A 12,597-nucleotide genomic window follows, 5' to 3' on the forward strand; every position below is an offset into this window, starting at 1 on the left:
ATATTTGGACAAACTTTTCTATAAATTTTTTTATGAAAAAATAAAAATGAATATTCATAACTAAAAATTTATTTATTTACAAATTAATTTGTTCAATAATTAAGAGACATCTAATTATATATATATATATATATATATATATATATATATATATATATATATATATTTCAGGACCATTTTATAATTTCCCACTCGTGATCTCAGCAAATCCATTCTATACCTTTGGACATTGGCTTTAATCCATGATAATTAATTATTATAATCTTCCATAAATTTTCATATAAACGTCACCATTTATTCTATTCAGATTAAAACAAATGATTTGACCATTTTTTTTGCAAGAGAGAATTGTCGTTTATAAGTTCTTGACAAGATTTAAAAAATAAATCAAAAGTGCACCTAACACATGTAAAAGAAAAAAGTAAATCTCAAAGTTAAATGATTGAGTGAAATTATATTATGCAAACCACCACCACGCCAATTTGTTCTCCAAGCCCGTTTCTTATGTTTCTTATTCCGTAACAAAATGATAATATTCTTCTTTAGTTAAATTAAGGATGATATCTCTCGATAATCTTATTTAAAGAAACTGAATCTGTGTGTACGAAGATCTTAGTTAAAAAAATGATTTTTATTTTTTCATGTGATGATCTACTTACATAATGAGAAAACATAACGCCCAAGTAATTTATACTTATAGGTGACACTTGTCCTGTTTTAAGGTTTATTAAACATTTCATGATTGATATTACAATTATATTTCTATTTATTTAGTTGACAACCCTTCAATATAAGGTTTTTTAGTTATTTAATCTTAATATATATCATTTTTCTAAAAATAAATAAAACTCATGATACACGACCTCACACTAACATCTTATATACGATTTCTTAGTTTATATATGTGTTACGTTATACCAAAGCGTTTTTATGTTTTCATAAGCATTTTGACATAGTTGTGGTGTCCGATGTTTCTATTTGAAGCTTAGCGAGATCTATTTTTGATAGTTATAGATTAATGTTTTTGTTTGGTGTTGAATAGTTGGAGATGTCAAAATGAATTCTACAACCTAATTTATTACAGATTTGAGTTGAGTTGAATTAAAAAAAATTAGTTTTCTTTTTTTAAATGAGTTAAATTGTACTGCACTCACTTAACCTGTAGATTAAATGAGTTCAAATCGGAGTTGAAAGTGGGTTGATCCACAACCTAACACCAACAACCCTTTATTAGCTGTTTTTCATTTTTCACACTTTTTATTATAATTATCTACTACTTCTAATAGTGATGATCGTTAGGAATTTAGGTGAGTTATATATTTTATATTGAATATAAATAAGTAAGATGAATAATATGAGATAAACACATACTAAAAACTTGTTCATGATCCATAGATGTTGAATCTCCCTTGGCTTCTCCATGAAAAACTATTATTAGTTATTATTTTCTTGCACAAACAATTTTTTTTTTTGGTTTAATTAGTAATTTGCAGCTTTTTATTAACTCAATATTCAAACCTTAAAATTCATTAATTAATTAGAAAACTAAAGAAAAGTATACCATTTCCATAGATACCTTTTTATTCATTAAGTAATTTAACGAATGATAAGCATGATAATTATCTATTATTCATGCTTATTAAAAACCTTTTTTTTTTCATTTCATGCGTTTTTGTGTTATTCCCATGAAAATATATAATATTTTGAATGTTTTGTCTCAAGATAAAATATAACTTTCTTTCTGTGAGATTATTTTGTAGGAAAATGGAAGATTAGAGAAAAATAAAGAGTCGTTTGTCAGGACCTTCTCATTCAGCCACTTTACCATCCTCCTTCAGTGAGAATGCCAAACACTTACCTAACAATAGCGACACAAAGCAATTAGATGTGAAACAAAAGTAATCTCTCGCATAGTGAGAAAACACTTTTCGGGAGTGGATAAAAATATCGAAAGTTAAATGAAATGAGGATCTTTTGATTGTGGGAATGAAATGGAGGCCAACACACGGGCAGAGGCACTTCTAGGGCTCAGAATCTTCATCTCCCTTCATCCATTTCACCATTTTGATCCCCTTTTGAGTTCTAAACATGTAGGAGTAGAGATGTCAAATTGGGTTTCAACCCGTGGACCAATTTGGCTCACCATGGGTTCGAGTCAGGTTAGGTTGAGAAAAATTCAATTTTTTCAAAAGTAGGTTGATTTGAATCCGACTCACTTAACCTACAAGTTAAACGGGTTCAAGTCGGGTTGAAAGTGGATTGACCTACTTAATCCACCAACATTTTTTTACAATTTTAAATTTTTTTTATTATAATTATTTACTATTTCTAACTATATAGATTCACAATTTCATATTTTTAAATACTAGAATATTACTCAATAATATCTGAATAGTTTGAATATTTAATTAATTTCTTTGTCAAGTTATATATATATATATATATATATATATGTATATAGATACTTTAATCTTTAATTATTATCTTTATAATAATATTTCAAGAATTAGGTGAACACTTTGATTTAACTATTATAAAAAAATAAATTAATTCATTTCACTCTTATTGTCTCTGAGGAATTAGGAGTGATATGCTTATAATGTGAATGTTTGAGTATGATAGAGATATATTGAGTAGATTTTTTTTGCAGAGTTTGATTCATGAAATTAAACGCTAGTGAAACTTTTTCCATATCACTTTATAACTTTAACATTTACATGCCTTTAACTTGATTTCATATCTGTCAAATATTTGTATCATTCAATGTTTTTATTAACAACTTGAATTAGTAAATAATCATAATTAGTTAACAAACGTAAATCTTTTGAACAAACATTTTTTAACTTTTTATTTTATTATTTGTATAATTTAGTGCACTTACCAAAAGATTTAACAACAAATATATTACACAAAGACAAACCCCCTTGTACATAATACATAAGTAGAAACTCTAAAATTTAGATTTTATTTTACAAACACATAACTACAGAAAGTAGTCACCAAATAAACATTTAAAAATTTGATATATTCATATCATAAGACTTCACTTTCTACATATTATGTGCACTCAAATACCACAGTATGCCTTGATCCTAGAAGCAGCTTTCACAGCTTCTTCTGTAAGGAAGAAACGAAGGTATCCATAATGGTCGAATGGTTTATAACGAAGAGGGTGTTCTTCATCCACTAATTTTTCCTCTGGTTCCATCACTTTTCCAGCATATGAAAGCAGCCCCAAACTGTATCTCTCTACCTCTGTATTCATGAATACTCTGTGTACACAACCACATATTCTGTCATTGCTCCATACCTGCAAAATCAGAGTTTTAATGGAAGAAAATTATTCAATGATATCTATTGCACAACAACAACAACCTTAGTTGACTATGTAAAGATTTTCATAAGTAAAGTTTATCATTGCAGAATATTTTTTGTGAAAGTTTTCATATTATTAATCAAAGATAAAAAAAAGTACATTACCATAAATGCATCACCAGCCAAGACAACAAAGATGGAGGGTGAGGCATCAACCTGGAACCACTCTCCATTCTTCAACTGAACTTCTAAGCCATTTAACCTCTGATTCAATATTGTAAGAAAACCAGAATCTGTATGAGCACGCACCCCTAAATTGGTCTCACCGATCTCAGGTGTTCTATATTTGTAGCATCTCAGAACATAATCTGTTGATTCAAGCAAACGCTCACATTTCTCATTCTCCAATCCATAGCTCCCAAACACCATTCTCTTAACAGTGTAATCCAGTTCTGCAACTTTCTTTGCATAGGAATTCACACTTTCACTAAATAAAACAAAAGGAAAATGTTCGATAAACAACTCAAAGTTTGTTCACAAGTTCATCAGTAAAATTGGAAAAGGGTTAATTAGTTAATTACCTGAATTGGTGATTCCCTTGTGGCCACATAATGGTTGTGTAGTTGTGACAACTTTTAGCATTCAACGGGTTATCGATGGCCATGGATTCATACAGAGGAATATCAGGGCGTTGTCCTGCGTAACTATATATAGGTTTATCAGTGGTGTGCTGCATTTTTGTTTGTAATGGAAGGTCAAAGAGTTGTTTCATTGCAGAGAAGACAGAGTGATTGAGCAATGGATCAACCTTATCGTAGTGTGCTAGGAATCCACCGTGATCCTCTAAGGCAACCCTCACAGCATCACAAGTGGAAACCCATGTTTGAGTACCGGGTTTCAGGTTTTCATCGTTGAAATCGATCATAGGTAGAGATTTTCTGTTCTCTGTTTCTGATCCCATCGTAATCCTTACCAATTTGTTTGGATTTTGGAACTAAAACATCTATGTATTTATGTTTGATTTGAAATATGTTATTTAGGAATAGAACACCCAATAATACTTCACTTTGAGATAAATTTTTTTATTGATTGAAAAACTTACACATATTCATAACATTTATTTAATCTTGTTGAATCTCAAGTGGGCTATGGCAAGATTATATATTGTAATATCACGTTAGAAATTAGAAAGTGAGTTTCAATCTAATTTGTTCTTATATATAAAATTATATGCTGTAAAATAATTTTATGTTTATTCAATAAAAGAATTTCAAAAAACATAATAAAGACCATGCCATGTTGTATGATTGCATCAGTGAAGTCAATAATTTTTCTACAGTGAAGACGTTGTTTATATGATTTGGTTATATATGGACAAACTTTTCTACAAAAGTTATTATGAGAAAAAATAAAAAAGAACATTTATAACTAAAAATTAATTTATTTATAAGTTAATTTGTGGCATTTTTATATTACTTGAAATTTTTACTTTTTAATTTACTCATAAGTAAATTTTAATTTTAAAAAAATATTTCGTTTTTCTTAATTTTTTTAAAATACTCTAAAAAAAATGTCCAATCATGATCTTACATTAATATATAAATACTTGTTGATCAATTGATAGAAACTAAAACAGTTTAGCCCCCTGCAAGTTGTGCATATTTATCTTTTTATGCATATTTATTGATCTAAGCAAAAAAAAAAAAAAAAAATATATATATATATATATATATATATATATATATATATATATATATATATTGTCTTGTTTCATTTTGACAAAAAAAAATGTTAAAAAATAATTTACAATAATTTGTTTCATTTTCTGGTCCCGAATTTAGGTGATTATCTTCGTGTATATACAGTTGGTCCTCTAATTCCAAACAGCTTATAAGGACCACTCTCGTTTCTTTCATATTTTCTTAGAATTATTTGTTTCAATTCACATCAAACCTATCATTTTAATGGATGTAAAACAAAAAAAAAATCCTTATTTTTTTGTATGTTTGCTTATTATAGTGCAACAGTGCCAAGGATATTCCTATCCAAATAAAAATGCTTCAAGTATATACCCAATAATACATTATATAAGTTGGAAGAAAATAACGTGTAATAATCCAAACACAAGATTCAAATAAGAACAGGACAATAGAGATGATTTTTCAAATAAATATATTGGACATTATTAACTACGGTTTTATTTGTTTTCTGGATCAGATTAATTACAAAAAAAGTTAGTTTCTATTTTGCTTTGTCCTGATAAGGCCATGTACCATTATAGTATACAAACATACTGCTATGTATAATTACTCATGAATTATTAGAAAAACAATTAGGTCCCCACAATTTGGCAGCTTTTATCTTCTTCTTTATTGTATTCTATATAAAGTTCATAGATAGATTAATTAATTAACTATTAGTTAAGTACTGCTATAGTTATTGATCGATGAATATTATATATATATATATATATATATATATATATATATATATTGTTTTATTATGTCAGCCATATATGTTAAATATAATGAATTCACACTGTGTTTCATTTTGTGGTCCCAATTATGTGATTATTTTCATTTGTACAGTTTGTTGTCACCTACTCTACCATATATCTAACAACATCTTGATGTATATTTATTTTTAACAAAATTGTTTTGCACCAAATATATTATTTTGAATGATGCACCACATTGTTGCTGTGAAAACTAATACACTTATACTGAAACAATGGATCTACAATAGAACTTCTTGGCTGCATTAACTAAATAAAAACTATAAAATAAACACATAAAGCTCAATAAAATGTGACTTTATAACTTTTTAAAATATTATAGTAAAATTATTAGTATTTAAAATGAAGTTTTAACAATACAAATCCATAGATAAAAATTAAGAGAACTCACAAGAAATTATACATTATACAAGGAAAAAGTTTATACATATTCTTCAAAAAGTCTAATCTATCTAGAGAGTCTTAGTCCTCATCACATCTTTTTCAAGTAAGTAGAAGTTTTATAATTATGTTTCTGACTCCTAAAATTTTTGTTAAGATGATAAAACAAGTTAGTCAAACATATAGGTAATGGACTGAAACCACTTCAATATTTTAATTATAAAATATTTAAATTATATAAAGATTTTTAATAGTTGAATTTCACTTTATATAAAATTACTATCTTTTTAGAAATTATTTTTTTAGACTTCTTTGTCTTCTTTACGAGTTTTTTATCTTCTCACTCATTTATTTAAATTTAATGATCAAATATTATATGTGATTTGAGCATCGAGTTCTACAATCAATTTCTTTAATTGAGTAAGTTGATTTTCTGCCATTGTTCTCGGTTCAGTATGTTTTTTCTTTGCTTGTGAGTCTCCTTCACTTGCATATGTTTTTTATTCATCTATATGAGTCTCTGCTGATCAGTGATCATATTTGTTGTTGGACAAGTTTGCTGCTTACGACCTTTCCCTGTAATACCTAACGTACCAACATCTTGACTAATCTGATCTGGAATGAAAGCTCTGATAGTTAAGACATAAATATAGGGCCAATGAGTGCTACAGTAGTGCCTTGCAGGGTCGTAGTGCCGGTTACCGAGGGTTCTTCGGTTTAAATATTGGGAGCTCTAGTGGTGGTTTCATTGGGTGAGCCCTGGGCTTGTTGGGCGAGAAAGTGGCACTGACACTATTTGGTTAGTGTTTGCGGGAACCTTCTAGTGGTGCCTTTGGTTAAATGGCACTAGGCGGTTGTCTATGGTGTTGGGTAGTATCAGAAACCTTTCTTTTCATGTTTGGAATTGTATACGAGCCAACATTGGTGAAGGCCGAGACGAGTTAGCATGAATTGAAGTGAGATGTGTCGTTCTGGGCCGAAGGTCGAGATGGATCGCCCATGTCAAAGTCGAGATGGTCTATCCTGGGTCGAAGGTCGAAATGGGTCAATTCAAACCAAATTTTGAGATGGATCATCCTAGGGCGAAAGCCAAGATGGGTAGACCATGGTTGAAGGCAGAGATAGGTAGGCCCAATCTGAAAGTTGAAACGCATCCCAAATTGAAGCTCGAGACGAGCTTACCCGAACTGAAGCTCGAGACGATAGTTTCAGGTTGAAGACCAAAACGAGTATATCAGGATGAAGGTCGAGATGGATAGGTTTGTGATGAAGGTCAAGACGAGCTGGTCTTACATGAAGGTCGTCCTAGGCCGAAGGTCGTCCTAGGCCGAAGGTCGAGGCGAGCATGCTTGGACTGGAGGTCGTGAGGGTCTACTCGAGAAGGTTGAGACAGGTCGTTCCCAATCGAAGGTCGGCAAGCTTGGGCCGAAGGTCAAGACAGATTGATCCAAGATGAAGGTCAAGACAGACTGACCCAAGATGAAGGTCAAGACAAGCGGACCCAGACCGAAGTTCGAGACAAGCGGGCCTAGCCGAAGGTCAAGTTTTGGTTTTCATATTGATTGTTGCTTATATGTCCAATAATATATTTAAAAAAAATTAATACTTTTTCATGTTTAAAAAGAATTTATAGGCTCATCGTGGTCCATAAGACTTATAGAGTGGTCTAATTGACAACTCTAAATTTCTGTCCATGATTAGACATCAAAAAACCCAATTTGTAACCATAAAACAAGAATTACATTACCGGTACGTTCAATTCATACATGTGCCACAATTCATCAAACATGAAGAATAAGAGATTATCGCATCATTTACCATAGTGGTTTCACAAATTATTAACAAAAAAGCAGTGTCATAAGGAACACACATAAAGGCAACAATGCATGCAATCCAACTTATTCATATTCACAAAAGCACGAAAACTTCCATCTTCGATCATATTATTATAGGGATGAGATTCCACAGTAGGCTTCAATTCGAGAATAAGGGTCTTTGATTTTCTCTTTGTCATAGAAACGAAGGTACTCATAATGGTCGAATATTGATTTATAACGCAAGGGATGTTGCTCATTCACTACTTCATCTGGTATCTGCATAATCTTATCACCACTAAAAGAAAACAGTCCCATAGAGTATCTGGTTTTCGTTGCATTCATGGTAACTCTGTGTTCACATGGTCTTATTCTACCATTACTCCACACCTACACCATTAAAATATAATGCACCAATGTAAAATAATTATGCAAAACAAAATCTAGCACAAATTATTTACAAAATATGGTACTGTGATAGGTATATACAATTAGGGTTTATGTATATGTGTGTACTCACATTGAACGCGTCACCTGCCATAACCACAAACAAAGAGAAAGAAGCATCAACCCCAATCCATTCTCCATCCTTCAGCTTGATTTCCAAGCCATTCAGATTATTCAGCTGATGAACTATGGATACGATGGTCAAGTCTGTGTGAGAATGCATTCCCAAATCCTTTTCACCCGTCTCGGGTGTTCTATATTTCATGCATCGAAGCAGATAATCGCTTGATTCTATCATGCGCTTGCATCCTTGCATCTTCACACCATAGCTCTCGAACACCATCCTCTTAGCCATATGGTCTAATTCACCAAGTAACTTAGCATACTCATTGATGCTTTCACTGTATATTTGGACAAATGAACTTCTACCATGACCAATTTTGCACACAATAATCATATATCATAAACAAAAGGAAAAAGTGTAGCTACCAGAAACGATGATTCTCCTGCAACCCCATTATGTGGGCGAATTTTTGGCAGCCTTGTAAGGTGAGAGGATCATCAATGCCCAAAGATTCATACAAGGGAAGCCATGGGACTTGTCCAAAGTAGCCATGGAAAAGTTTGTCACTGGTTTTTTGTGCTTTTGTTTCCACTGGGAGACTAAACAACTCTTCCATTGCACATAGCACAGAATCACAAAGTTCTTTGCCAATTCTATCATATCGTGCAACAAAACAACCGTTCTGTTCAAGTGCTTCCCTCACAAGAGTGCAGGCTGAGAACCATGCATCGGTGCCAGGCTCCATGGTTGCATCAGTGAAGTCCACCACATGAAGTTCAGACTCTGTTTGGGATCCCATCGTGTGCAATGCTCTCTACACAACAATATCACTGCTCTTGCTCAAAACAATTTTGTATAAGCTTGTTTTGCATAATTTGACTACATATACAGGACCACCGTATAATTTCACAGTCAAAATGATCTCAGCAAATTCATTCTATACCTTTGGACATTGGCTTTAATCCACCATAATTAATTCTTAAAATCTTCCACAAATTTTCGTATAAACGTCACCATTTATTCTATTCAGATCAAAACAATTCTTTGACTTTTTTGCAAGAGAAAATTGTCCTTTATATGAGTTCTTGACAAGATTAAATTTAAAAAATAAATCAAATAGACCTAACACACATGTAAATTAGTAAATTTCAAGTTAAATGATTTAGTGTGCAAGCCACTACCGTTCCAAATGTGTTTCCAAGCCAGTTTCTTATTCCGTAACAAATGATAACATTTTTTAAGATGATATTATTTTGATTTATTTTACTGTCATCTATATTTCTGTCTAAATATTGATAGAATTACAAGTAACGTGATTGGTTGAAATAACATCACTTCTAATTTAAAATATTTTTAGTATTTTTAATGTCACAGTGTAGCTCGAAGATTGCATTTATGCATGAATTATTGAAACAACATACGAAACTTCAAACAATTCAGTTCATGCGAAGTATCTCCTTTCAAATCAATTAACACAATAAGAGGATTCAGTTGAAAAAAAATGGGATCTGAGACAGAAGTGAAGCTTCCAATTATTGACTTCTCCACAGTGGACTTGGAATCCAATGTTGCAGAGTGGGAATCGGTGAAATCCCAAGTTCACAAAGCACTGGTAGAGTATGGTTGCTTCGAGGCCGTGTTCGATAAAGTTCCTCAGCATTTTCGAAAAGCCATATTTGTTGAAGTGGATGAGCTATTCAATCTCCCTTTAGAAACCAAGAAAAAAGCTGTGTCAAGTAAGCCATATCGTGGTTATGTTGGTCCTCTTCATCTCTATGAGAGCATCGGAATTGACGATGCTGATGTTCATGAGAAAGTGGAAACCTTGATCAAGATCTTGTGGCCACAAGGAAAACCAAGTTTTAGGTACGCATAAGAAACTATTCTTTATTTAACACACACCACATCTCACACTTGTCATTTACCATTCATGTTTGAACACAAGAAAAGATCTTTACCATACCCTTTTGAGCCCTTTTTATTGTTAATGACATGGCAGCAAAAATCTGCAACTTTTCTGTGAGAAAGTGGCAAGGTTGGATCAGATGATAAGGAAGATGTGTTTGGAGAGTTTAGGTGTTGAAAAGTATTTGGATGAGCACATGAACTCAACGTATTACCTTGCACGGCTTATCAAGTACAAAGCCCCTCAAACTAATGAACCACAAGTTGCAATAACAGAGCACACTGATAAGAACATATTCACCATATTATGTCAGAATCAAATTCATGGTTTAGAGATACAGACCAAAAGTGGAGAGTGGATCAAATTCAAGCCCTCAACATCAAACAGTTTCGTTGTTGTCACTGGGGACACATTTTATGTAATTTCTATACACACTTCCACTTTCTCTGCTACAAAATGATCTTATAAGAAAATGTGACACAACAAATATTTCTTGATTAAGTCAAGATTTTTAACAAATATGTTGCAGGCATGGACTAATGGGAGGGTGCATACACCGATTCACAGAGTGATGATGACTGGAAATGAAAGAAGGTTGAGCATTGGATTGTTCACAGTTCCAAAAGCAGGGTTTGTAATAAAGGCCCCAGATGAACTTGTGACAGAGGAGCACCCTTTGCTTTTCAAGCCCTTTGTCCAGAGTGAGTTCATGAAGTTTCTTCACTCTTCTGAGAATATAAAAAATGCTCTCAAGGTTTATTGTGGAGTTTGAGATTTTATCCATGGTAGCAACTGCTCCTTCTGTGCAATCCCTTTATTTTCATGAAAGTTTGTAATATCTGCATAAGGTTTGCAATATGGTTTGCTGTGTATGAACCTCTTTTCTGCAATATGGTGTGTGTAACTTTACCTACATAAAGGAACAAAATAAATCTTTAAAAGATAAATAGTTTCTAAAATTATGTAAAATTATGTAAATACATATTCTGTAACTTTAAATACATATTATTAAATACATATTGTGTAACTTTAAATACATTTGCATTTCATATTAACAACTATTACATACAACAGTACAATTATGAAAGCATAAATAATTTAATTTGGGATCACCTATCAGTATGGGTTGATGAAGGAGATTACATCATTGACAAACTTCACTGTAAGAACTTTAGGAAAAAATAAATAAATGAGACTTTCAACATTAATTTATGTATAAATTAATTTCTAAAATTTTGATAGCATGATAAACAATAAATAGGTTGAATCATATTGTGCGATTATAATGTTATACCTATTTGAAATCTAATATACATTTCTTTTAATTTTTATTATATCATCTTAAATCATATAAACATTTTCATCTGTTAAAAAATCATTAATTATCAATTGATAAGCTTAATTATCAATATCTAGGAAATGGTCAGAAAAGGAAAACTCACTCTTTAATGAGAAGATGGCTTCAAGTAAATGTATATAATAATATAAGTTGTACAGAGTAATAATCCATACATATGTTTTATTTCCTTAGCATTTTTCTTTTTCATTTTCTTTTTAATTCCCGGAACTGGGTTTGAAACCCCAAGTCCATATCCACTCACCTAAAAAAGAAAAAAAAGAAGACCTTGGCCCATCTCAAATTCAAAGGCCTAACTCATGAAAAAGGGTCCCGCTATTCCGACACCCTTATTTTCGAGTTCACCTCAAAACTTTTTACAAAATTTAAACTACCCTAACCCCAGTAAGCATTGATTTCTTTAGGTATGTCAGAGTGACTTAACCTCGCTAACAAGTGGGTTCATCACGGATTGAATTAAAAAAGAGTTTAGCTCACTATTTTTGTTGAATAAGAAATTTTGTAATTCAGCTCGACTTATCATGGATTAATGGGTTAGTAGGTTGGTTCACTTACAAATATTTTTTTTTTAATTTATTTTATATATTTATTGCATTACAATGAGAATAAATTGACTTAATTTATTTTTTATAATAGTGAAATCAAGTGTTCACCTAATACTCGAAATATTATTATAAAGATAATAGTTAAATATTAAAGTATCAAAGTATATAACATGAACCTATATGATTAGAAGTACTAAATAATTATAACAACAATTTTTTTTAAATGTTAGTAAATTAAGTGAGTCAACTCACT

At 31.3% G+C, this 12,597-nt stretch overlaps 3 protein-coding genes across 3 annotated transcripts; 1 reads left to right on the plus strand and 2 right to left on the minus strand.

Moving 5' to 3' along the window:
• Window positions 1-2,888: 2,888 nt before the first annotated feature.
• LOC114193903 (probable 2-oxoglutarate-dependent dioxygenase AOP1) lies at window positions 2,889-4,327 on the minus strand. The gene is made up of 3 exons (XM_028083890.1): window positions 3,897-4,327; window positions 3,481-3,802; window positions 2,889-3,310 (listed from the first exon to the last, which is right to left on the minus strand). The coding sequence occupies exons 1-3, from the start codon at window positions 4,274-4,276 to the stop codon at window positions 3,068-3,070; spliced, it is 945 nt and encodes a 314-aa protein (XP_027939691.1). The 5' UTR covers window positions 4,277-4,327; the 3' UTR covers window positions 2,889-3,067.
• Window positions 4,328-7,932: 3,605 nt separating this feature from the next.
• Window positions 7,933-9,397, minus strand: LOC114190674 (probable 2-oxoglutarate-dependent dioxygenase AOP1). Its single transcript, XM_028079686.1, has 3 exons — window positions 8,962-9,397; window positions 8,546-8,873; window positions 7,933-8,415 (listed from the first exon to the last, which is right to left on the minus strand). The coding sequence occupies exons 1-3, from the start codon at window positions 9,333-9,335 to the stop codon at window positions 8,158-8,160; spliced, it is 960 nt and encodes a 319-aa protein (XP_027935487.1). The 5' UTR covers window positions 9,336-9,397; the 3' UTR covers window positions 7,933-8,157.
• A 534-nt stretch (window positions 9,398-9,931) lies between these two features.
• Window positions 9,932-11,389, plus strand: LOC114190759 (probable 2-oxoglutarate-dependent dioxygenase AOP1). Its single transcript, XM_028079811.1, has 3 exons — window positions 9,932-10,402; window positions 10,536-10,860; window positions 10,972-11,389. The coding sequence occupies exons 1-3, from the start codon at window positions 10,038-10,040 to the stop codon at window positions 11,212-11,214; spliced, it is 933 nt and encodes a 310-aa protein (XP_027935612.1). The 5' UTR covers window positions 9,932-10,037; the 3' UTR covers window positions 11,215-11,389.
• The last annotated feature ends 1,208 nt before the right edge of the window (window positions 11,390-12,597 follow it).

This window comes from Vigna unguiculata, chromosome 1, assembly GCF_004118075.2.
Source record: "Vigna unguiculata cultivar IT97K-499-35 chromosome 1, ASM411807v1, whole genome shotgun sequence".
In the NCBI taxonomy this organism is placed as follows: domain Eukaryota; kingdom Viridiplantae; phylum Streptophyta; class Magnoliopsida; order Fabales; family Fabaceae; genus Vigna; species Vigna unguiculata.